The sequence below is a fragment of the Podarcis melisellensis genome (assembly GCF_964234715.1).
Source record: "Podarcis melisellensis genome assembly, chromosome: 3".
In the NCBI taxonomy this organism is placed as follows: Eukaryota; Metazoa; Chordata; class Lepidosauria; order Squamata; family Lacertidae; genus Podarcis; species Podarcis melisellensis.
Window position 1 is genome coordinate 48,053,780 of NC_138530.1, and position 26,991 is coordinate 48,080,770.

General features: G+C 40.2%; 1 protein-coding gene across 1 annotated transcript; it reads left to right on the forward strand.

The window, feature by feature from the left end:
- The first annotated feature begins 448 nt into the window (after window positions 1-448).
- Window positions 449-25,648, forward strand: COG2 (component of oligomeric golgi complex 2). The gene is made up of 18 exons (XM_081906846.1): window positions 449-646; window positions 2,255-2,416; window positions 3,503-3,568; window positions 5,276-5,356; window positions 6,519-6,622; window positions 7,862-7,970; window positions 9,512-9,691; window positions 10,154-10,278; window positions 13,672-13,798; window positions 14,303-14,442; window positions 16,214-16,275; window positions 17,371-17,522; window positions 17,830-18,027; window positions 19,586-19,658; window positions 21,519-21,661; window positions 22,474-22,613; window positions 23,868-24,048; window positions 25,139-25,648. Exons 1-18 carry the CDS (start codon window positions 575-577, stop codon window positions 25,238-25,240), a joined length of 2,217 nt encoding a protein of 738 aa, XP_081762972.1. The 5' UTR covers window positions 449-574; the 3' UTR covers window positions 25,241-25,648.
- Window positions 25,649-26,991: the final 1,343 nt, after the last annotated feature.

The following is a 26,991-nucleotide window of genomic DNA, read 5'->3' on the forward strand; positions in this document are numbered from 1 at the left end:
CTCTATATTCTTTTTCTCCTATTCCCTGGCGGCGGAGGGCTGTTTCCCTAGTTTAGGACGTTCCGGGCACCCATGGCCATGCTTAATTTTTAATCCTTGCCGTATTTTTGTATACTAAAGCAAGTGGCTTCGCGTAAGGAAACTGCGAGGCAGGAAAGTCTCCCTGCGCAGCACCTGCCCCGCCTGCTTTCCCACCCTAGTCTGCAGCCATGCGGCCCCGATGTTCTTCCAAGACTCCCCTTCCACATAGGCTGGCGTCGATCTTGGGCCTGGAACATAAATTCTGGGGCCGAGGTCAGACCCTTTTCCTCCCAGGGCGAGAATGAGAAGACGGGACCCCCCGCCCCGGAGGCCTCGTGCGCGCCTGCAGTGAGGCCGCAGGCCGCTGGAGGCCGCCCTCCCGAGCGCAGGAGGCGGCCGGCGGTGCCCGGTCTCGGCGCCGCGGTGCTGGCGGAAGTGTGGCGCGCGCGCGTACATTTTGTGTCGACTGCGAAGCCGAAGCCGAGCGGAGATCCGGGAAAGAGACGTGGCGGCCCCGGGTCGCCGGGAGGGAGGGAGCGGAGCCCAGCCGGCCATGGAGACGTGGAATATGAACCTACCCCGGGGACCCGAAAACCTGTGCTTCGACAAGGACGAGTTTATGAAGGTGAGGAGGCGGAGGCCCCTGGGCAGGAGGGCGCCTGGCTGGGCCGAAGCCGGGGCTGAAGGGAGAGGAGGGGCAACTTGGCAGGTGTGGGGAGATGGCAGGGGGAGATGCGTGTCTGTGGGAGACCCTGGCTGGGCTGGAGTGACTCGCAGGCCTCGCCACCCCAGGGAAGCTCTAGTCCTGCCCCCGCCCCCGGAAAGCCCTTCCAAGTAGCTCATTTTTCTCCTAGTAGGGCTGTCAGAGGAGATTTATAGGTTGTTGTTCTCCATTTGGGGGAGATAGGGGTATATGCACCTCTTTTTAATAGATGAATATGTGCACTTCCTATTGCTGGCCCCGTTCGCACATTATTCAATTAACCACAAGGAAGTCCATGCTGCCTGTGCATTCAGAACCCTCTTGTGTAGGTTTGTTATGTTTCTTGTATGTTGCACACACACATTTTTCAGTCTGAACCCGTTTAAAATCTAGATGCCCCAGCCAGGACGTTTCCTATGGAGAACTCACACCCGTGTTGGATTTGGGTCCTCTGATCCTGTGAGGCATCCCTGTGTTGCGGCCTGCCAGACAGCTCTTTGTATTTCACCTGTCATAGTACTACTACTGCCCATCATACACGGAGACTGGCTCTTTCAGAATCTGCTGCTCCATTGGTTAGAGCATGGTGCTGATAAGATTATGGGTTCAATAGCTGCCTATTCCTGCATTGCAGGAATTCGGGTTGGATGATCCAAGGTCCTTTCCAACTCTACAATTCAGTGATTCTAATTCTGGACACATAACTGTCTTCTTGAAAAAACTGTTGTTCGGAATATCTAAAAAAAATAAAATAAAGGGGATTCCTGGATGTAAGCAATTATACAACTTTAAAACATTCTTTGTTGTTGCACTCATGTCCTACGTTTAGGTTTCCCATAGGGATCTTGTTGGGCACAGTGTGAACAGGATGTTGGACTAGATGGGCCTTTGGTCTAATTCATGAGGGCTCTTATGGTCTTATGCTGTCAGACCCATTATTATTATTAACCAGGCAGAAGGCCTTTTTGGTAGTGGTGCCCATCCTGTGGATCGCCCTCCCATCAGATGTCAAAGAGATAAACAATTATATGACCTTCCATAGACATCTGAAGGCAGCGTTGTATCAGGAAGCTTTAAATGTCTGGTGTATCATGTGTTCTTTTATACTCTATTATAAGGTGCCCAGAGTGGCTGGGGCAACCCAGTCAGATGGGTGGTAGAAGTAATAAATTATTATTATTATTATTATTATTATTATTATTATTATTATTATTATTATCATTATTATCATTATTATCATTATTATCATTATTATCATTATTAATATTACTTTGAATAGTACCAATTAGCTAGGCTTTACAGACAGAAAACACTTTAACAAACCAATAAAAATGTGTTTACACATCTTATATTTTAGTGTTTCATTTAGAACAAAAAGATTTCCTAGTCCATGGGCCGCATTTTTATCCCTTCACTTTAAGCATGCTTGGAAGTTAGATAAACACAAACTGCTTTTACAAGGAATTGCATTTTCTGTTATGGGCCATTTCTTAAATCCTGATTATTATTATTTACCTGTTTTATATATAGCCGGATTTTGATGTCGATCACTTTGTGTCGGAGTGCAGGAAACGTGTTCAGTTGGAAGAGCTTCGGGATGATCTTGAGCTCTACTACAAACTTCTTAAAACTGCCATGATAGAGCTCATAAACAAGGATTATGCAGACTTTGTTAATCTTTCCACCAATCTAGTAAGTTTCAAACTGGATGTTTTATATGTACGAATCTTAGCGTTTAAGTATACTAATATATATTTGATGATGCTAATATTCAACATACTTCCAAAAGCAGGGTCCTGTGGCTCTACATACGTTGTTGGATTGCATCCCTTGTCAGCCCCAGTCACTGTGCCAATGGTCAGTGATGATGGGAGTTGTAGTCCAGCAACATTTGGAGGGACTTACATTTTAAGGAGGTACTGGAAGCTTCTAGACAAGGGTTTGGTATGTGAATAGGCTGTTTGAGGTGGGTGTGCAGGATGTCATAGGATACTTCAATATACAGAAGGAAGACAACTGGTAAATAAAAAGCACCTTTGAATTAAAATCTCTTAGCTGTAATATGAAAAAGTGTGTGCAATTGCAATTGCATGCTAGAAAAGAGAGGTTAAATAGTCCAGAGGTAAATATATATATAAAAAGCTCTTTCTTACATCATATTTGCATCCCACTTTTCCTTCAAGGAGTATGAATGGATAGATAAGATTTTGTTTTTTATAGCATTTGATACTTTTGAAAATAGATAGAATTCTTGAAAAGTCTTCTAATGTGCATTAGGATGACTTGTTCCATACCACTAAATGAGTATCCTGGCTGAGTGTAGATTTGAAATGGGTCCCTTTGGTCCAGATCCTTGTTCTGTCTTCTTAGTTGACATGAGGTGCTGATAACGGCGCTAAAGATAAGGTACCTATTGAACGCTCTGCACATATAGAGTATGTGGACACACAGTCTTCCATTTTTGTCCAGTTTATGTTGTTTTGATTTCAGCAGTCATTCACAGATAATTCTGTGCAGGATTGGAGCCAGCTTGCCAGAGATTGCAAGTTAGCAATGTACAAGTGCCATTTCTGTTGTACCAATGACAGCCAGCCATTAGGAAAATATAATAGTCAGGATTACTTGCTAGTTGGGATGTCTTCTGAAGTACTGATTGTAAACATTTTTTACATTTGTTTTCAATAGAAATGTAATTTGTTACAAAATATATATCTTCACATACACAGTTTCAACTGCTCATTAATCGTAATATGTAATATGTTTGGACAATTTATTTAGGTTGGCATGGACAAAGCCCTTAATCAGCTTTCAGTGCCTTTAGGACAACTGCGAGAGGAAGTTATGGTATGTTCTGTAATAACTTCTCATATCATTTGACTGATTTTGAAAATATTGACAAACCAAATAAATTCTGTATGGGGCTGACATAGGGGATTTCATGAAGCAGCAAAATGCATTTTGTCTGAACATTTAGAAACCATTTTAGGAGCCCTAACTGTGTGGTAAGAATAGAGACAAGAACACCACAGGCATACATTTATGTTAACCTATGCATAAAGTAAATGGCATTTCCATGTACTTCTCTGGTTCACCAGAAGCAGCTTAGTCATGCTGGCCACATGACCCGGAAGCTGTCTGCGCTCCCTTGGCCAGTAAAGCGAGATGAGCGCCACAACCCCAGAGTCGTATGCGACTGGGCTTAACGGTCAGGGGTCCCTTTACCTTTAATATGCATAAAGTATATTTAGCCAAACAATCCCCCCCCACCGCCCAGAACAGCAAATACTTGTTTCTAAAAAACAAATTATTTCATTCACCTCTTTCCCCCCCTAAAAGTTAAATGTATTATGTGTTGGAAAGGAAAGTAGGGCTGTGTTGATTAAATATGCAGGTGGCATTAAAATAGGAAGTAATATTAATAACCAGCAACACATGCAAGATTATCTAGGTGACCTCATGAACTGAAATAATAGAAACGGGATGGAATGTCTCTGAACCACTTGATTGAGAAGATAACTAGAATAATTTCTAGATACTGAGACATTTCTTTTTCTACAGGACCGCAGTTAGATTAAATTGAAAGCAAGACATAAAGTGTTGCTTCTGTTTGGGCTGAATTTCCTCATATTTAATTTCCCTGAGTTCTTTTACCACCACTCCTCACTCTCCATAACCATTTCATTACTAATCTACCTAATGAACCAGGAGCTACACTCCTTTTGTCTTGTCACTGCCTGGAAACTCATGATTATAAGTGGCTCTACTGAAATCTAATAAGGCTCTGAAAATGAAATTTGTAAAGGGTTATGTTCTTCAGAAATGATGCTCCCACACAGAAAGCAGTAGGGGAGCTGCCATCCAGAACTTGTAAGGTACACTTTACCTTAGATCAGGGAAGGATGTTTCCTTCTTATTCTGACATAGGAATGATGAAAGCCCCAGGTACATGGGAGACTACGTCAATATTGACTAAGCTTCCAAGATGAACAGCATTGCGTTGCCTGTTACATCAGACATCCCATTTTACTGAAGTAGCACTGGAAAAATACAGCGTTGGCTCCCATGCTGCTAAGATAGTATTGGAAAGGGACCTTAGGAATTATCAGAAACAAACAGAAGTTATATCAACAGTGGGATGGTGCCAGTTGGATTGCAAGGTGTCCCTGATCATGCTCAATTGGAAATTGCCTATGGCCAACAAGCGCTGCAGTCTCCTGTCATGTCCACCTTTCTTTTCAAATGTAGCTCAGCATAGGAAAATCTTGTTGCAAAAGATAGATGGGTTTGCAATCACTATAGCGCAAGCTGGAATAAGTGATATTTCTCCAGGGAAAGGAGCTCCAGCTGAGCACATAATAGGAGGTGTCCAGCACCTGAGATTTGGCTTTGAATAAATATTTTGGCCTCGTTCATAACTTGCTTATGCATTTTAGAAAGGCACAAAAGATGTGATTAATCTGTGTGAGAGATGTTAACTCATATGTGCACAGAACTGCTTGTTTTAATTGGGAGGAAATATGGAGTGTGTGTATATATGTTTTTTATTTCCAGAGTCTTAAGTCATGTGTCAGTGAAGGAATTCGAGCAATTGATGAACGTGTGTCTAAACAAGAAGATATCAGGGCGAAAAAGGTACAACAGGCAGATCCATTTATTGCATTTTTATGGCAAAAGGGCAAAATGAACATATATACCACCATATGGAAATTTAATCGTTAGTTTGAGAGCACTTCATGCAATCTTCTGACATGGCAAAATGAAAAGGAACTAGTAGAGGCAGATTTGCCTTACTAGAAGATCAGAGCCTTACTTTTTCTAACACACTTTCTCAAGGCATGACCTATGTCCTCTTGAAGAATGTTCTAGAAGTTATAGGATAGAATACACTTTTCCCTTTGGCCGTAGAAAGGGAGATCCTTCATTGGAGGCTACCTTGTTGTGGCTGTAAGAACCTTTGTGGACATCCTCCCTGTCCTTTCAGTACTCAAATGCAAGTGAGAAAAAAAGAGGTGTGTCAGGATGTATCGAAGGAGGCCTTGAATCTAAAGTGCTCTCATGCCTCTAGCATGTTACCAAGCTAAGGAGAAAACTGCACAAGACCCAGAGCAGGAAGCACAGAAACCTATGGGAGGGAAACTGATGGACAGGACTTCAGAGCTAATGCCAAGGGAGGTAAAACAAGTCTACATGAACCTGACAGAGCTTTGGATTTCGTAGCTTCTTTGCCTTTGATTCTTTCTCCCTTCCTCTTTTGAATTGCTCTGCCAGCTGCAGTCCTATACACACCTACCTGGGAGTGAGTCCCATTGAACTCAGTGGAACTTATTTCTGAATAGCCATGTGCAGGATTGCACTGTTTAAACTGTTTCTCACTTGCACTGAACAGCATGCATTTAAATGACAGTAAACATGGACAAAGGCCATCATAGGGAGTTTTTGTTGTTTGGGTTCCTTGTTTTTTCTTATGCATTCTATTAAATGTAGTAACAGAAGGCACTGTCTTTAATACGTGTTCCAGTTCTGACACAACACACCTCCCCCCCCCTTTATGCAAAGAAGCACCAGGTTTAACTGGGAGCTCCATACAGTTATTAACCCCAGCAGTGGAGAAGTGGGGGTCCCTTTGGCATAGTGATGTGCTTCAGAAATCACATTGTAATAGGTTTATTACTTCCAGCTCCTTACCTATTGAGTCAAATCATTTCCCCAAAATACCTGCAAATTTGTTGAGAAGAAAATATCTCAGATTCAATATGAGAAGTTTTTTTTCTTTGTCTCTCCCCTCACCAACCAGATGTGTGTCCTGAGACTTATTCAAGTTATTAAAGCAGTTGAGAAAATTGAGAAAATTCTGCACTCCCAAAATTCTAAAGAAATGTCATCACTAGAAGGAAGCAGGTATGGGACCAGCAAGTTGCGTTTGCTTAGTTCTGTCTGTCTTTGAAATCTATACACCAGCATCTTGAAACTCCAAAGTGGGAGGAAGCAACTATTTAAAGAAGTTAGTTCGTGATACACCAATTGCTTCTGTCATAATAACATGCCAAAATAGCAAATGCTATTTTACAGTTAGCAGAGCACCTGTCCTGCCACCTGTGCACCCTTTTGTGGAGCAATCTGTTGACTTTCATAGGGCTGTTCTGGAGTAAATTATTTGTAGATTTTCCCTATGGCTCTATGGTTGTTGTTGTTTATCTTGTGCCAGCAACAAAAGGGAGTTATGGTCATGTTTTCCCTGCTTAAATCTTGTTTCCGTGTATGGAAGGTGCGTGCACACAAACCTGTGTAAGACACAGTGCCTGTTTCATGACCTGTATATGTGATAGAAACCTATGATTGATCCCTTGCTTAGTGAAACAGTCATGTATGCATTCTTCATGTATGATGAACAGAGCATGCACTGTACTTACGTGTTGTAAGTACCATAAGAAAAATATCACATATGTTGTACCATAAGAAAAATATCACATATGAAGACATAACACTCCCAGTGTCCCATTTTCATAGCCTCTGAAATCTTCTTGGTCTTTGCATTCAGTACATCTTTTTAAAATGCAAATGCCCATTTGTCTTGCCTGTTTTCACAAATCTCCTAGCATATCTCTAGGCTTTGCAAGGGTTCACTAGCTGGTCTCTGAAGATAGGAGATCATCCACCTGGGATTCTGACACTCCTTGGAATTGACAGAGGAGACAGGGCCTGGCACAGCTTCCTATGTTCTGGCACTTTTCAGTTGCTTTGAAGCTGGTTTGAGTAGACATGTTGCATTATCCCATGTGGCCTCTATTGTGTTGGAGGTACTGGGTAGGTTTTGCCCAGGCATAAGACAAGAAGGGGGTGGATTAGGGACACAGAATTACCTGTCCCTTGCCCTGAGGCCTCTGAAAGCTTCCGCCATTAAGAGTCAAGCCTGTTCCTAACTGCATAGCCCTCTTGCGGGATCTTCTTGGTCACACTAAATGCAAAGGGATTGTTGGGAGCTGGGAGGAAATCACATGAACTTGCGTATATATACACGCATACATATATAGGAAGAGACTGTGTGTTTGTGTGAAGGTGGGGGGAGAGGGATTATGATTATCTACTGCCATTATTTTATCAAAATCGTATCCTGATGTGTGCCAATTCCTTTGCAAGTCCCCTTCTGACCGGACAGATTTTAGAAAGAATTGCCACAGAATTCAACCAGTTACAGTTTCATGCAGTACAGAGCAAAGGAATGCCACTCCTAGACAAGCTGAAACCAGTAAGTATGTTGCCTTGTTTTACAAAAAAAAAAGTTGTCACAATTAAATCATAATAATATTGTGGACTTCCAGTGGTGCTATCATTATGAAAGTTCATGCATTTATCTTGGACTGTAGTTGTGATGAACAAGAAGAATGCAAAAATTGTATCTGTTCCCAAACAGTTAGTCAGCCAATGTGTTCTCTTCTCTTTAAAGTCCCTAAAATCTTGTTTGTTGGAGACTGAAATGCTTGCGTTTCTGTTTACCTTCTGGCAGCTGAATCACCGATTATCTCAGCTAAAGAGAGCCAGTGTGGTGTAGTGGTTAAGAGCGATAGGCTCGTAATCTGGGGAACCGGGTTCGCGTCTCCGCTCCTCCACATGCAGCTGCTGGATGACCTTGGGCTAGTCACACTTCTCTGAAGTCTCTCAGCCCACTCACCTCACAGAGTGTTTGTTGTGGGGGAGGAAGGGAAAGGAGAATGTTAGCCGCTTTGAGACTCTCTAGGGTAGTGATAAAGCGGGATATCAAATCCAAACTCTTCTTCTTCTTCTAAAGCTTTAAAAATATATTTATAAAAATAAGCAAATCATGCCTATCAATTAAAACTGTATGTATAGCAGTACATTGTTCTGATATTTACTGCTCCAGTATGTAAAGAACATGTCATCCTTTCAACAAATTGTTTTATATTTTTACACTTTTAACCCACATGCTCAGCAGTGTTTACCATCCAGACCTCTAACAAATACAGTATGTCAGTTTTGTTGTGAGTACAATGATCAGCACTCTTCAATAATTACAACTTTGTAGGAGTAGTAGTTTTCCTACTGTTAGTAGCAAACACACATAATAAATGTAATATTAACTCAAATTATACCTCAACCAATGTTATTATTCCCAAATATTCAAGCATGTTGTTTAAAACAATTTAATTTTAAACAGCCATTCAATAATAATCTATGAAAATCATTAAGGGTTGGATTTCTGGTAAACTTCAGATTAGAATTTTAACCTACTGTATTTTTTCATGTATAAGGCTCCCCCATGTATAAGACAACCCCTATTTTTTTTACCCAAAATTAAGAAATTAAGTTGTTTAGCTTTTTTTGGGGGGGTAGGGGAGGTCACTGCCACCAATCGCTCACCTGCCTGCCTGCCACTGCCGATCACACACGCCGCTACAGCCGCCAATTGTCTGCCCGCTCCCCACCACCAACAGCCCACCCGCCTACTTGCTGCAGCCACCAATCGCCTGCCCGTCTCGCCACAGCCACCAATCACCCGCCCAATCGCCACTGCCAATCTCCTGCTTGCTGCTGCCATTAATCGCACGTCCCCCTTCTGCATTCACTATCTGTGTATAAGATGACTCCCAATTTTTGCCTGATTTTTTTTTTAGCAAAAAGCATCGTCTTGGAAAAATACAGTATATTGGTGATTGGTGGTTTTTGAGGCTATGATGCAGTTCTTAAATGACTAAATAAAACTAGTGGATATTTCTAATTTTTCTGGCACAGCAATAACAATTCTTTTCATTCTTTTTTTGAAAATCATAGCGAATAGTTGGGATAACAGCAATGCTGCAGCAGTCCCTGGAAGGGCTGCTTTTAGAAGGTCTTCAAACTTCTAACATTGACATAATCCGTCATTGCTTGAGAACCTATGCAACAATAGACAAAACACGAGATGCTGAAGCATTAGTTGGTGAAGTGCTTGTGAAACCATATGTAGATGAGGTAAGTGAAGCTGGAGGCAACTGACTCAGGAGAATACATTGTGTTTTGTATATATGTCTAGTACTTCTGGGGCTCTTCCTGACTTATGAAAAAGAACTCAGCAGAAAGAAAGTTAGAGCAGAAAGCAGGTTATTTGAACATTTGTATTTTTATCTTGCATTTTTATGTTGTGAACTGCCCTAAGATCTACAAATTTAATTAATCATATTTGCCACTAGACCTTGAATATGTTCAGGTGCTAAAAAAAATATGGTGTCAGTGTGTTACAACATCGGGAGGCTGTTGCATGTAGGAACTGAAAGCTAATTTAACTTTTATATCTCCTATTAAACAGCATTTTGAGCATTGCTATGATAATGCAGTAATTATTGACTTTGGGCTGTAGATGGAAGATATTTTAATCTTTTTTGCACTGGAATTCTTGTCTGGCATCTTTAATTTGATACTAAATGTTTTTAACAGGTGATTGTGGAGCAGTTTGTTCAATCTCGTCCTAATGGCCTCCAGACCATGTACAACAAATTGCTGGAGTTTGTTCCTCTCCATTGCCGGCTCTTGCGTGAAGTAACAGGGGGAGGTATTTCAAGGTAACACAAACCTTTTTTTTGTTAAATGGCATGAACAATTGTTGTTTCGGTTTCACTTATAACTATGGACAATATAATAATACCTCCGCGAACGTCCGCCTTGTCTAGTGTCCGCTTCAGTGAACGTCCGTGGCAAACCCGGAAGTACTGGAACAGGTTATTTCCAGGTTTGTCACTCGCGCATGTGCAGAAGCGCTAAATTGCGCTTCGCGCATGCGCATTAGCACAAACCACTCCGTGCGCAGACGTGGCGCTTTGTCCTGTGTCCTTTTCGGCTAGCAGCCAGGGCTCCGGAACAGATCCTGGTCGCAAAACAAGGTATGACTGTATCTGATGAGTAGACCTTCTGAAGTCAGTGGAATTGAGTTGGTTGTAACTCAGGTGCATCAGTTTCAGTGGGGCTACTCTTGAGTGTAATTTAGTCTGATTTTAAATGATGCAAGCAGAATTCTTGATCCTCATCTGCAGAAAATCAATATCTTACAGTAGAGAATAGAGATGCTGTAACCTGCTGAGAATATTATTGAAAATGCAACTGTTTTCCACAAAGAAAATGATTAAAAGCCTAAATATTCTTTTCATACTCAGTAAACCGTTATCAGAACCACATTCCTGTCTGTGGTCTCGGGGGGGGGGGGGTGTTCAATAGAATAACCTCAACTCATTCTGAAAGTGTCTGATTTTATTGTCACTTCATTAATGAAATATTTTTCTTTTCATTGCCAGGACCTTTAATTTCTTAAACCAGGCTAGCACATCTAGTATATTCAGGTGTTTCCAAATATGTGCTAGGCATGATTTCAACAGCTAATTTCAAATCACCTGCATGTATTTGATGTTTGTAGTGGTTTGGGGAACTAGAAAACTGTTATAACAGAATGGATGTCCACCATTCAGCAAGAAGAATCACAAGCAACAGGAAGCTGTGGGCTGGAGTGTAAAGTCTATGAGCTTGACTGTGGTGCAGAATTAGGGTTACAGTCAATAGATTCAGGGCAATACTCCATCAAGACATAGGGTGTTGTGTATCTACTGTAGTAACTCTACTGTTGGTCTAAGTTCTGGAATGTGTGTGTACTAGGTTGGTGCTATCTCATATAATGGGTCATTGTGTTACAGCATGTAACAGCTAATTGTTGGAAAATGTAGTTTGCTAATTTGTCTATATAAAATTAAAAAAGAAAAAGAGATTGTAAATCTGACTAGTGGAACTACATGACTGAGCACTTTGCCTATTATTTCGGATTGCTATCTCCTTAAATAAGTGCCTAATTCATATTGCAATTAAATTCAGGCCACCTAAATTGAATCCATTTATTTTGTTCCAGTTAACACAGTAGCCTGCAATTATTGGTGCTTAGGATTTAGCTCTCGAGACTGCAGAAATACTTTCCTAATTATCCAGGCATTGTGGTGCTCTTCCTATGACTTAACATTTTGCTAACATTTCAATTCTCTTAATCCCTGAATAGGTTTAATCTTCTTTCATAAGAGAAAATCATTAATATTTTGTTTGTGATGGACGAGAACTATAAAACATTTAATTCCCTCACTCTGCCTCCCAAGTTTCCGAACTATCAAATGGGGTATAAATCCTAATCTGTATGTGATGCTGGTTACATTTAGAAATTGGAACTCAGGGAAGAAGAAAACAAAGTTTATTCTTTCTCCCTGGGGCACCCACAATAATATTCAAGTGTGTTTCCCATTCATGTCTATATTAGTATGTGTTCTTGAGGGAAACTGAGTCCTGCTTCATTTTCAACGTTACCTCCTTACCTCTTTTCACATAGTTAAGCTCCAGAATGAGCTGGACTAGAATAAAAATGCTACGGTCAACAGACCACAGGGAGGGTTCAGTTCCTTTGAAACACATGACCTTTTGATGTTAAAATCAGACACATACATGGCCCACTATATGGATGAACACCGAATGTGTCCAGCCCATATCACGTCTATGCACAGGCTCAGGATGTACTTAACTATCTATCAGTAGCTGTTGAGGAAGTAAGCCATGTTTGTTGCCTTTTAGTGTTTTCCTCACTGATACATGCATTTGCTGGAGTGTCCAATAGTGTAATTATCAAGTGCACAGTAGGGCTTTCTGCATACCCAGTTCCTTGTCCTGAGCTTAGGTTTCTTTCAAATGAGGCATTTACACTGAAATTGCTACTCGGCACAAAGTTGTTACATCATGGACTTCCTAGTATGTTTCTTCCATGATGCTTCCATGTATTCTTATGCCTCAGAAAATACAACTTCAAAAACTATGAACGCGTGGCACAAGCCTCACAACTATTGACAGCTTTAGAAAGACTCACCCGCCTTTCGAAAGAGGTGTGGTTTTGATATTTGCAGAACCCATTTCCCTAACCTTTAATGCCCAGCACCTCATGCTTAGCTTTGTTCAAGAGACTTGGGAGAAAAGAATGATTCTCCTTATCTTTGCCTGCCCTCTTTATCGCAAGATCCTACCCTGAATCAACCACACACCCATTTGAACAACATCTTTGTGCTATAGAGTCAGAAATGAATTAAGTCCTCGAGAGTGCCGATCTGGATATCTGTTTAGGGAAGAGTGGAAATCTGAAGAGTGGAGATCTGGAGATCTGTTTAGGGAAGTTTTTTAATGACTGGTGTTTTAATAAATTTCTAATCTCCTGTTGGAAGCCGCCCAGAGTGGCTGGGGAAACCCAGCCAGATGGGCGGGGTATAAATAATAATAATAATAATAATAATAATAATAATAATAATAATAATTAATAATGGAGAGATGTTACAAGCATGCAGTGCAACATGTTCTGAGTGATGTGGAAAGTTGGCTGCAGTTTCATGTGCAGCTTGTAGCAGAAGAGCAACAACTGGATAGGATATGCCCATTTGGAAGCACCCTTAAACTCAATTCTGGGTAGCGATATTCACCTACCGGTTGTGCAGGTTCATGGGCACTATTGGCTAGCTCTCCTGCTGACTGCTTGAGTTGTTGGGAACAAGTCACTGACTAACACATTCTCCTGTATTTGCATTAAATATGAACTAGCTGCTGCTGTGCTATAAATTTTCTTCCTAAATGCCCTCTGCCCAGAATACCAACTCTGTGCTGAGCAGAACTTTTTATATCTATAAAGTTTTCCCAGACTGAGTATATCCCCACAGATTTGTATAAGCAGATTTATATGTTTCATAGAAGTATCTGTTAATTAATTTGGATTTGATTGTAGTATCAAAAAGACAAGATGTTAAAATGATAAGAAACCAAGAAGATGTTGACATTAAGCTAGTAGAAATATTCAAATGATTTGCTACAAACCTACTAATGTACATTTTTGTATAATTATTGATAATGCTTATATTGTAAGTATTTCTAAGAAAAATGTTTATTTAATTTTGCAGCGAAAAGGGGAATGTTGTTCCTGGATATGATTTTCTGGTAAATTCTGTGTGGCCAGAAATAGTTCGTGGTTTAGAAGTTAAGCTGCCATCACTGTTTAATCCTGGGAACCCAGATGCATTTCATGAGGTAATTTAAAATATGCATATTAACCTTCTCTTTAACACAATGAACCAAGGAATGTGGGCCTTTAGTTTAATATGAAAACTAGAAAATGATTTTTGAAATACAGAATGCTCAAATTCAACAACTAAGAGCAGTGTCATGTATTGAATTTTCTATACAGAGATTAACAATAATATTGATGTAAAGAATGTCAACATGAAGTATAATTTGATACAAGCAAGCATCATTTGATGTGCCTTAGTACTAGGCCTTTTAACCTGCTCAATTGACTAAAAATCTCAATTCTGATTAATTGGAAGTTGTGTTATCTCTGCTCATCACGCTCATCAAAAGATACCCTCAGGGAGCTGCAACAAAACAAAATATATCGAATAAAAATTAGTTAGTTTTCCAGTTCTGTTGCTAATTATATATCTGGTATTCTGGATTTCAGAGAGCTTGATAAATAGCACTATGTTATTTCAATATGTATATGTTAAAGATATACCTTAAATATTCCTTCTTCAGAAATACACTATAAGCATGGATTTTGTGAGAAAATTTGAACGGCAGTGTGGCTCACAAGCCAGCGTTAAAAGACTACGGTCACATCCTTCCTACCACAGCTTTAATGATAAATGGAATTTGCCTGTTTATTTCCAAATAAGGTTGGTATTTGAGTTTTATTTTTAGGGGACATGAAATTACTTCATTTAGATAAAAATATTTTTCATGTTTTGAAAGACACAGTCCCTTGCTGCCTGCTGAAACCTACAAAGGCAAAAATGTTGAAAAGTGGAATAAATGTCCTTTGGTCTCATAACATGCTGTTTGTCAGAACAGCATCCAAATATATCTCCATTTTTTGTGCAACAAGTACTGAAATAGAACAGTTTTTCTAATCTTACACATTATCTGTGGTTTGCAGCTGTCTATTCTGTCAGCTTTCCTACTATGAGGTAGAATGTGGATTGAACAGGAACAGTTTATCCTATTAGGTGTTTGGAAATTTAACAATTACATTCCGTCTGATTTTACCTTTTTGTGATGTCATGCGTTTTCAAATAGAAGATAATGTAACCTACAACAGGAATCCATCATCTACAAATTATGCTTCGTATTTCAGAATTGCTATTTTTACTCATATGCAAATTCAGTTGATTGACTACAACTCATGTGGTTAATAAACTAAGTGGTTTTTTTTATTGTAACAGCTTGATTTAAAAGTGAAGTGAAGTGAAACAAAGCTGTACCTAAAAGAATTAGACTTGTTTATTGAATAAATAATTAAATGTTAGCAGCAAACCCAGAGTAAGGTAACCAAACCTTCCTGCTTAATTGGACTGAAACATTTGACTTGGCTGTGGTGTTCCCTGGACCCTTTGCACTCTGTGGCCTTCCTCCAGATAGACCGATAGCAATTGCCACATGTTCTTTTGAAACACAGATAAGCTTACAAGCTGCTTCTGCTTATATTTCTGAAAACTTGGTTGTGATAGTACTTTTCTTTTTTAAAAAACAAAAATGTTCAGGGTATCAGAAAGAACTATTGATTTCCATCCCCTAGAACTGTTTGCAGAACCTTGTGGCAGTGTCCATTAGCAAATAAAAGGCAGCCATCGGTGCCACGGTCATAAGGCCTAGCCAGCCAGAGGTCATCAGAAGCAACTCTAAGAACTAAGGCACATCCCTGCTCCCCTTCCCCCTCCCTCTTTCAATGTAAAACTTTTCCCTTTAAGCTTCTTAACCAATCTGCACTTCCCTCTAGCCGCAGCGGTTCTCAACCTGTGGGTCCCCAGATGTTGTTGGACTACAACTCCCATCATCCCTGAGCTCTGGTCTTGCTAGCTAGGGGTGATGGGAGTTGTAGTTCAACAACGTCTGGGGACCCACAGGTTGAGAAAGGCTAGTGCAACTTTAAATTTGGTCCCAGCTTGCAAAATTCACAAGTTTTTGTTTTAAAGAGATGCTAAAATAGTGGTGATAACTAGAGGCTGGGGAAACCTCTCGGGGCCTCGCAAGGTCCAGCATTTCTCTACCAGCCTTATCCATTTGGGGATGGCCTTTATTCCTGAAATTTACCAGCTTTCTTACTCATCATAACAGCAAGAACTAACATAGGAAACTACAGTGCACACCCAGGGGTTGAATTGAATGAATGTATACTGGCCTTGCAGAGGATGGGGCAGTCTCTTTAGAGATGACAACATTAACTAACTGCTCTGTCTCTCAGACTCTTCTTCGAACGCTCTTCTGTTTCTACTCCATACCTAACACTCATTCTGATATTGCCTCTCATTCTCCTGCTGTCATTCTGCTGTGTTATACAGATTCTTATGGTATTTGGGTTTGAAATACATTTGGGGGAATTGGACTACAGCGTGCAGCAGTAAGCTGCCAAATATTAATTTTAATTAGGATTTTATTTTTATTTTTTAGGTTTAGAGAAATAGCGGGGGCCTTAGAAACAGCCTTTTCTGATGACTTAGAAGCTGCTCCAGGTAAATTACATCTTCACTGTAATTAGCATGTGCAATGAGGATTTGAGAATGAATGACAAATAATCATTTTTCACTACCATAAAGCCCTTCACAATTATATCTGTCATGGTTATACTGATGGGAACTTCAGCTATGCTTTAAGAAAAATAGTATAGTGTCTAAGGAGGAACTCAAGGAAATAATTATCAAGAATGATTTCTGCTTTTAGCCAATGACATCAACTATGGCAGAAATCTTGTCTGCTGCACTGCCTAAAAGTTGGGTAGCAGTGATGGCTAGACATAGTGGCTAGGAATGAAGAATGAATTGCACTGGAAAGAAGACAAAAGTTCTTTCGCTTACAGCCCTAAATGTTGTGTCATTTAATGGTGTATGACTGGAGGGACAGTTGACAAAGAGGTAGTTCTACAACCTCTGTGTAGCACTGAAATAAAATGTGCACCATCACAGCATAGCATTATTTTGCTTTTGTATCTCCATCCATAGTTCTGTAATGAGAGGTAACCCTCCTTTAAAAAGCTAATAGATTATTAAGGAAACAGTAGCAGCCTTCCTTTCCCTTTCCTCCGCAACTATGGCTTTGCTACCCAGAATCCATAAGATGTGTCTACCTCTGACCTCCAGCTATCATGTTTTTAATATCTGTTGGGAGCCACCCAGAGTGACTCCCAGTCAGATGTGACCCAGTCAGATGGGTAGAATACAAATAATAAAATTATTATTATTATTATTATTATTATTATTATTAATAATAATAATAATAATCTTGGGTGGCTGTTAGTTGCTTTTCCTCAGAATTAAGTGAGGGGTGGGGGGGCCTTAAGTTAGCTAAATATTTGACTCGGGATTATTTATTGTCACTTTGGCTTATCTGTCTTTACACAAGATGTGTCAGTGATCCCCCAAACATTGGTGCTGTACAGAAGTTATGGGGCAGGTATGGGCACAGGATTGGAAATAAGAGAATAAAAGCAAAAATGTATTCATAAACATTCATAATATAGCTGGTCTAATTGGGATAATTTTGAAAATCGCAAAGGGCTACAGTTCTGGATTGTGACTGATAATTTAACTATTCCTGTGTTTTCTTTTCAGCTCAAAGTTCGTACAGCCTCTTGGCGACACATGTTGCATGTGCAAGTCTGCAGAAGTGTTGGTCAGATCAGATATTTCTACCATTGCTCACACATCGCCTTTGGAAGCTTTCACTGCAGATTGTAGCGCGCTATTCGTTTTTTATTAGTGAGGTGAGGAAAACTACAGGCTTCTCTCAAAGTTCTATGATTCTCCTTTCAACTCTTATAGTTGTTATTTTTAGGAGGTTGTCTAAACCCTGTATGACAAGCCAAAATGCTGTTTCACTGTAGCTTTATCAAATTAGGGCAATATGTTGATAACCTGAGGCTACAGTCTTCTGTACACCTGTACAGGGAGCAATTCCCATTGAAATCAGTGGAACTTACTTATGAATGGACATTGTGCTGATATGTGTATTGTTTGGTGTATAGTATGTCTGCAATAACCTCTTTGCCATTTTCGTTTTTCGTATCGCAGCTTTTACTCAGGCCCATCTCTAACGAAAGTACAAAGGATAAAAAATCATTGGCAAGCAGTAGCAAGGAGAGCCCACTGAACCCAAGCCCTGTTGAAGACCAAGGAAATGACTCTTGTCCAGAGTCTCAGCCTTTAGCTTCCATATCCACCACTCAGCTGGTGCTTGTTGCTTCAGATCTGGATAAGCTTCAGGAATGGGTTAGTATACTTCATTGGTTTGCATGTCAAGTATCAAATCAGGCCTCAGGTTCTCTGAGCCTGGCTGACTCTGATACTGAACTTTTTTCTTAATGCTTATTCTTGTCAATTTTTTTTAGCAAATTTAACAAAGAAGGAAAAAAGAAAAATCAGGAAAAGGAAATTATACTTCAAGCCTAGAAGGATAAACATCCGCCATCTACAGTCATACCTTGGTTCTTGAACGGAATCCATTCGACTTCTGGAAACGTTCGAAAACCAAGTTGTGGCTTCTGATTGGCTTACAGGAGCTTCCTGCACTCAATCGGAAGCTGCGTCAGACATTTGGCTTCCAAAAAAACGTTCGCAGACTGGAACACTCACTTCCGAGTTTGCAGCGTTCGGGAGCCAAAACGTTCAAGTCACAAGGCATTTGAGGTCCAAGGTACAACTGTATTATGCAGTGGTCTAAGGACCTCACTGCCCTGGCTGCATTTGAACATATTTTTTAAAGTGTCAATCTTGTGTTGATACTTATTTGGACATCTGGAGGGCTTATATTAACTAATGTGTTTAATTAAGTTGAGTGTACTTATGGTTACTGTATCCTCAATTTGAGCTAATGGTTGTTGCTTACACACACACATATAATTTCTGTCTCTTAGGCACCGTAAGAGTTCACAAAGTCCACTTTTGTTGTCCTGCCATTAACCCCACCCTGACACCGAACTTTTGAAATATTTAAATGGCAGGCTTCAGTTCAGTAATAGCTATAATTTCCAGAACCTTAAGCATTAGAATGGATGCTCACATAAAGGGTGCTGATACTATCTCTGTGACTGTTGTATGAATAATGGTTGCAGATGCAGAAAATATTCCTTAATCTTTGTGCCTTTGGTTCCATGGAGTTTAGATATATCAAGGTTTATCTGTTTACTTTAAAGTATGTCTCTCTGCAGGGAAGATATAATGCAGTACATTATGTCATAAAGAGAATTATTTCATCTCCTGCAGCCTAACTTGCCATCAATTTGTAACATTCATGGCTGCTGCTGCTGCTTCAGTTTTTCACAATTCTCTATAGAAAGCAGCTCTGTGGTTTTGTGTATCTTTGGGATGTGAGCCATGTGCCTGTTTTTGCAGTGTAAATTTTCATTGATTAGCCTCTCAGCCCTCTGCAAGATTTAACTGTCAAGCTCTCATTTTGCAACACAAGCCTTGTAGCTCACTGGGGTGCTGTGAAGTCTGTTTGAGTGTGACTTTTTGATCACTTTTTCTGTTCAAGATTAATTAAATGCTTCAAGGAGCAAATCTGCTATTTTGAATAAAACTGTTTCATGAATTCTAGATGTTTTGCCTTGAGGCTTTCATAGTGTGCTGCATTGAATTCAGAATCTCTTGCTGTTGCGTCTGACATTTGCATAGCTGATTTTCAAAATGTTATGTTTTGTGATGTTGGAGTAAAATTTATATTCTGTAGTTGCACACAAGAAACACTTCTGTGCATGGGGAATTTGAATATATCGAGAAAACATATTCAAACGTAGCTGTAATTGTTTGAATATTACTTTTCTTTCAGTTTCCTGAATTGTTGGAAATTATCAAACCAAAACTTGAAACCACTGGTTTCAAGAACATAGCCTGCATCTCAGGTAAATGTGAGTTCAGGTATCTGCTTATATTTTTTGTTACATATTCATGATATGATATAATGAACATACTCTGCTGGGAAGTATATCGGCAAATGCCTAATGGAGATAAATTGTTTAATGAGAGAGACTATTTTTGATTCAAGAAGATTCACCATCATTTGAGGAAATTTCTAAATTGCACAGTATTTTATACATGCGCCTACCCTTTTATACATAAGCCTACCCTTATTTGGCAGGCTATGGTTAGGAAATTGCCTGTGGCTTGCTGGGTCCTCTCTCCCCTTCTTTTTGCTTGTTCAGAAATCTTCTTTGCCTTCATTTTTGGAGTGAGCTATCAAGTGGCATTACAGCTGCACTGATATTTTTCACTGCCGCAGTTTGCAAATTTACTTTTTACTGTGATTGCAACTGTGATTTAGATCTAACTGTGGTAGCAAAAATGCCAGTGCAAGTATAATACATATTTAACTTCTGGTGGTTCCCTCACTGCAAGAAGTGAGGTTACAGGGAACCAGGCAGAGGGCCTTCTTGGTAGTGGCTACTGCCCTGTGGAACACCCTCCCACCAGATGTCAAGGAAATAAGCAACTATCTTACTTTTAAAAGACATCTGAAGGCAGACCTGTTTAGGGAAGTTTTTAATGCTTGAAGTTTTATTCTGTTTTTCGTGTTCTTTTGGGAGTTGCCCAGGTGGGTGGGGTACAAATAAAATTATTATTATTATTATTATTATTATTATTATTATTATTATTATTATTGATTAGCTTTACAAATGAAAGGGAAAGGAGAAGATGTTTGCATATGAAGAAGGAACATAGAATAATCATGAACCCACAGGACTTGCTTGATGGCCTAACTTTAATCAGGCAGTGTTTTAGCAACTGCCCCCAAGCCTTTTGTATGTGTATGAATGAGATATATTGGAATATTAATGCATCCGGGCAGAAAGATCCTCAAGCACAGATTTGCTGAGTAGAGGGGGATAGGAAGAACCAGTGGTGTCTTATCTACCAGCGGAAAAGAGCCTGGCAGAGTGGGACGTCCACTGTGGAGGCCCTTGATATGTCTGTGGATAGCCCTGTGAACGTTGAGTTACTGCTAGTTTTTTGTTACTTAATGTTAGACCCCTTGAAAGGCTGCTCCAGTTGTGGGGCAGGGGGGGAGGAGACAGCCTTGGATTTGTTAGATTCCAGGCGCTTTGTTCATCTGAGAAGCCACAGGATTGGCCTAATTAATCCCCCTTCTAGAACCAATGGTGGTGGTGGAGGATGATAAAGAAAAAGAAGATCCACACAGGAAGGAAGAGGGGCAACCCCTCCATGCCTCTTGCTCTGGCTGGAGCAAGCTAGCAGGGCTTTGGGTGTGGCAGACAACCAGTCATTTCACGCCCATCCAAACCTTGCTGAAGACCATGCTGTGAATTGTCAGCATAAAACAGCATAATAAATAGTATATGTCTTGCGAGGGGGAAACAAGGGAGTTGAAAAAGACTGTTGTGCAGTGGTGCCTCTAGTTGTGTTCCGCTCTTGTTACAGACTTTCAGCTTACAAACGCGGCAAACCTGGAAGTGTTTACTTCCGGGTTCGCCATGCGCAGATGTGATCTGCGCGCATGTGCAAAAGTGTTCAATCATGCCACACACATGCACGGAAGAGGCACTCTAGTTGTGGAATTTTCAGGGTGCAAACAGCACCCCGAAATGGATTAAGTCCGCAACTAGAGGTACCACTGTAATAGCCCTGGGATTTCTGACGAAGGGCAGTATACACATGTTTTAAGAAATACTCGAAAAGTGTGTGTTCATCTGGGATAAATCAGGGGAGCTCAGATTTTTACCAGAGTTTGTTTTTTTTCTTAACAGGAGCCCTGGAAGACTCAAAGGACTCTTTACTGGGTTGCTGGCCAACCTTGAACAGTAAGCTTATTCAGGAGTTAAGTGATTCTTGCTTCAGTTGCCTGAAAAGTGCTGTTGAGATTCCAAGGCTATATAGAAGAACCAATAAGGTAACATACTTCGTATTTAAACAATAAAGGCTTGTGTCAGCAGCGTAGAATGTTTTGACCACTTACCTGCAGCTGATGGCCCCCAACCCCATGAAACACAGTAGCTTTGGCATATAATTTCTTACCTGAGATATCATCAATGAGCTGTATGAGATGGAAGAGCACAGTGTTATGCTGATTAATGATGATCTGTGTTACATGCAGTTTTCAACTTCTCCTAGTTTAATTTACACTTTATGGGTCTCAATTGAGCCTGCCATGCCCACCTAAGCCAAGGTAGTAGGAATACTGTATGTTTGAATCCTAGTGTATAGCATTACTGCAGATTGGCATCAGCAGACTTCCTCAAACCAAAACCTTCCCCCACTTTATATGTGATGGGAACAGACCTACTCTTTACACAAACTTTGAGATCTCTAGTTTCCCATTTCCCCCCAGGACCTTTGATAACAGGTCCATTGCTTTTTGTCATATTCATTTAATTCAGACAAACTACTACTTAACACACTTCAACACTATCAGGCAAGCAGTTTCTTACCCCAACCCTTTCTGTGCATGTTTATGTCTTGGTATGATGGGAATCCAATGAAAATACATTTTTTTCCTGAAAAAGTCAAATGTGTAGGCTCAAAAAGGAACCTAATTGAGGTTTAGGTGATATGTATATGTATTAAAAAACCATTTGATTAACTACCTAGTATTGAATTCTCATGTACTGCTTATGTATGAGCATGTTGAGCTTTGCTTGTTTTGAACTCTAAAATAACGAGCTTTTTACTCATTTTCTTGTCAATTTGTGTAACATTAACCAGGAGGTGCCAACCAAAGCATTGCCCTATGTTGACACTGCTCTTAAACCTTTCCACCAACTGAAGAATGACTACAAAGATACACTAAAACCAACTGTAATTGAGCAGTGGCTTGAAGGAGCCCTTGGCAAAAGCACACAAAAGTAAGTGAAAATTTACTGCAACTTCACAAGGGTATTTCAGCATTAAAAACTCAACTTTTCTCAAGCCACTGTGGGCTAAGACAATCATATCTTGGGCTAGATAAAATAAGATGTGAGTGAGCACTTTGGCTGCGCGCATAACCCCTTTGCTCCTCCCTTCGTAGTAGAAGCCAGCAGTGGTGTAGTGGTTAAGAGCAGTGGACTCGTAATCTGGTGAACCAGGTTCGCTTCCCCGCTCCTCCACCTGCAGCTGCTGGGTGACCTTGGGCCAGTCACACTTCTCTGAAGTCTCTCAGCCCCACTCACCTCACAGAGTGTTTGTTGTGGGGGAGGAAGGGAAAGGAGATTGTTAGCCGCTTTGAGACTCCTGGAAGGGGAGTGATAAAGTAGGATATCAAATCCAAACTCTTCTTCTTCTCTTCAAACAATCCAGGTTGTCTTCAGTTAACAGTAGTTCCCAGGAAACTTTGGTGTGGAATTGTTTTTGTGTTTTTTTAGAATCTTACTGTTTTGTGTGCAAAGGCATTTACAGACAATGAACCCACTGGACATGCTTGATTGCCTAACTCCTATTGTTGTCATCATGCAGCCCCTGCTGCATCAGCCAAGCCTTCTGCAGTGATGGAATGCATTTCCCTTCCTCCATTCATGAGGCCTGTACCAATTCCTGCACTAATTCCAGCAGTGCACGTGGGCAAGCAAGCCAACTCCTCCTTCCTTGACCCTTTTCCTCCATTGTTTAGGCCAGCCACACTGATGCTACCCTGGTCTTCTGGCCTGTATCAGTCTCCACTTTCCCTGTTGCTGCTGCTTCCCTTCTCCTTCTACACAGCCCATCTCTGCAGTGATGGAATGCAGCAGCAGGACTGGCAACAGCATGTGACTGGGTGTTGCAGAGCCCACTGCCTTTATATTGCCCAGAGCCTATAGAAACTTGGAGTTGGCCCTGCAAAAACTGCTACCCATGTCCCACATGGCATTTTTGGTCCCGGATGCTAAATATGCACTTATAATAGTCGATTTTGGGGGTCTGATATTGTATACACAACTTGCTGGTATTAACAGCTATGAGATGTTCCAGCCAAACTTTTAAGTCCTGTTGAGTTTAGTGAGAGCGACAAACACACATTTTGTTTGTTTCTATCTGGCTGTGCCCTGTGGGCTCAAAGCAGATTAGAGTTCTTTTTCTGAATGCTAATCACTCTGTCCGTAAGGGGCTCACAGTCTAATGCATTAATGAATCTCTTTATTCAGGTACTTTGAGACAATATCAGATATTCTGAATTCTGTAAAGAAAATGGAAGAGAGTTTGAAAAGGCTGAAGCAGGCAAGAAAAACCGTGATGGCAAATAGCACCGCTCCAAATGGAGGCATGAGTGATGATAACAAAATCCGCCTGCAGCTGGCCTTGGATGTGGAGCACTTTGGAATTCAGGTAAGTTGGATGCAGACACAAATGTATGTGTGTTTTTGCGGGATAACAATTTTCTTTATCTGGGGTATATAAATCTGCCTCCTTCCAAAGCTTGTAAACCACTGAAAACCGCCTTGTGTATATCAACATAGGAAGGCGGTATACAAATTAAAAGTGAAATAAAATGATAGGGGAGCGGTTCAGGGTGATATATAATTCATCTTAAAATCATCAGCAGAATAACAATAAAAGCACAATACCAAGAGAAAAATACCAACAGTTCATTGAAACACTTATTCAGGTATTGTTGCTGAGGATAAAAGTCACCATACAACGAAAGCCTGAGTAAATACAGATGGATCAGAAATAACTGGAAGCAGATATTTCATTCCTTTGAAAGGGAAGTAAGCATTTATTTCAGGCTGTGCAATGGTGTTTCGTTGTCTTGGCGCATGACCCAAATAACTGCAAGAGGGCCTCCTCCACTGTTAGCAAACTCAGTCTTTATAATTGGCACTCACGTGGGTAGGACTCTGCTTGTTGTCCCTACTAAAATTTCGGGCGGGAAATAAGTAGAAGGACTTTCTCCTTTGCAGACCCCTGTCCCTCAAATGGTCTCCTCTTAGAGGTACATCTTTCACCTTTAGTGTTGGCCTTCAGGTGTCATCTGAAGGCATTCTGTGAACAATCAAAATGGAATAGATTTCCATATTTGAACCATTGTGTTCCCGTCTCTTTACTGCTCTTTTGGTGGGAGTAGCTATTTTGTATTACGCTGCACCCCAGGCAGCAAAACTGAGATCCGTTAACAAGTATTCAAGTTGTGCACTTCATCAGGTACCAACAGCAGTTGCCCACACACATGCTTGGCAAACATCAAAACGTCCCAACCAGCAAAAGTAACTGGAATGTTAGCCAAGTCAAATGATACTTATTCCAGCTACCTAAAAATAACTTTGTCAAATGCATGCTAAATAAAAGAAGTGGCTGTCAACACAAGACAAGTTTCTCTGTGCGTGTCTTATAGAGCTTCTGATCATGCAATGATTAAGTAAGAAATTTCTGCTTTTGCCTGCAAAAATAATAAATGAACTGTAATATTTTGTTTTAGATACAGAAGATGGGATTGCAGCTGAGCAACATCAAAAGCTTCTCAGCTCTTTCAGAGCTTGTTCAATCTGCCAAGGATCAGATAGCAGCAGAACAAACATGATTTTCAGCTGAGAAGAGAGAGCAGGCCTGGCTTCTGAAAAGAAGAGGGTTTCTTTTTATTTTCTCTCGTCAAGTACTATGTAGCAAGGAAGTGCTTCCTAATTCAGCTTCAGCAGCAAGTTAAGTGTGTCTCAAGAGACATAAAAACTTGTTTCACCAAAAAGGAGAGAACCTTATAGAAGAGCATTTACTCTCATTTTCCATTGTATGGAAGAAAGTTTATATATTTCTAAGCAATCTACTACAAAGCTATGAAAGGTTATTATTATTTTTATTATTTTTATTATTATTGTAAATCTTATCATGCAGGAAAACTGATTTAACATGATTAAAATAAACAAGAAAAGCATTGTCTTCCTTTGTAACATTTTATCACTGGAGAGGAGATGTATTAAATATGTAAGTTCAAGTGGCTTTGTAGTATTAATCTTCACACAATGTAAGAATAGTAATTTACTGACCTCTAAGCATACCTTTTCCTGCCAACCTAGGAGTTTGAAAGCACGTAGTGCAAATAGATAAATAGGTACCGCTCCAGCAGGAAGGTAAACAGCATTTCCGTGCACTGCTCTGGTTCGCTGGCCACATGACCCGGAAGCTGTATGCCGGCTCCCTTGGCCAGTAAAGCGAGATGACCACCACAACCCCAGAGTCATCCATGACTAGACCTCATGGTCAGAGGTCCCTTTACCTTTACCTTTAAGCATACCTTTTACGTTAGAACGTTGGGTTGTGTAGAAGAGATTAAAATAAGCTTTGCTATTCTTGAATTTTAAAACAAACAAGAAAGCATTCTCCTGAGCTTTGTCTTCAGAGAGGTTACACTTACTTTTTTTTAAGAAGAAAAAGAAACATTTGTTGAGGTGGTTGTCTTGAGTCTTGGAAGGGTCTTAAATCACCTAAAAGTCTGTCTGTCTGTTTCATGAAAAACTCAGGATTACTTTTGGGTTTGGAGTTTTCATTTGCACCTCTTTAAAACCATCATAAGTTACATGCAAACTCCTTAAAACACACTACCTGTTCCTGTTGCTGCTAACATCCACATTCAGAAAAAGCTCATAAGATAGTCAACTGACCTTATGCATTCCTGAAGGAAGTATATACTTCTCTGAGGTCATTTGAAATCTAATGTACATGGTTTGGCGTATTTGTTTTACACCATCCAAGGCGTTCCTGGTTTAAAAACCTGTCTGGTTTCAAAGCTTGATGTAGTCTGACTTACCTACATTTATTACATGGCTAAGCAAAAATGTATTGTTAACTTCTGAGCTTTTTGAATACGGTGGGATATAGAATTATTTAAATACTTTAAAGAGTTATAAAGATGTTTATTTCCAACTATTTTCACAAAATGGTAGATTATCATGTCTGCTTGTTGGAGGAATACAAGGATTTTTTTATTGTTGTTGTTGTTTTCAAATGGCACAGCATGCCATGTGATTTTTCCTTTGGGGCCCATCATAAAGAAGGAACCAAATAAATGTGAATTTGGAAAGAAAGCACCCTGCTTATTCATGGTATGTTAGAGTAACATCAAGCCTTTGCAATTTTGTCCACTTCTTTTGTTTGGGGAATCGGTATAGCTAGTATTTAAATACTTCTGGTGAGACTGGGGATGATTGACTGGAGGTTTGCTGATAGCATAATATTGAAGCCACCTCCTTGGGATCAAAATACGACTTCCCCAATCATGCTAAATGTTGGGTGTGTTTTCTGCTTTTATTTGCATTTCCTTCAGTATTGATGCACTGT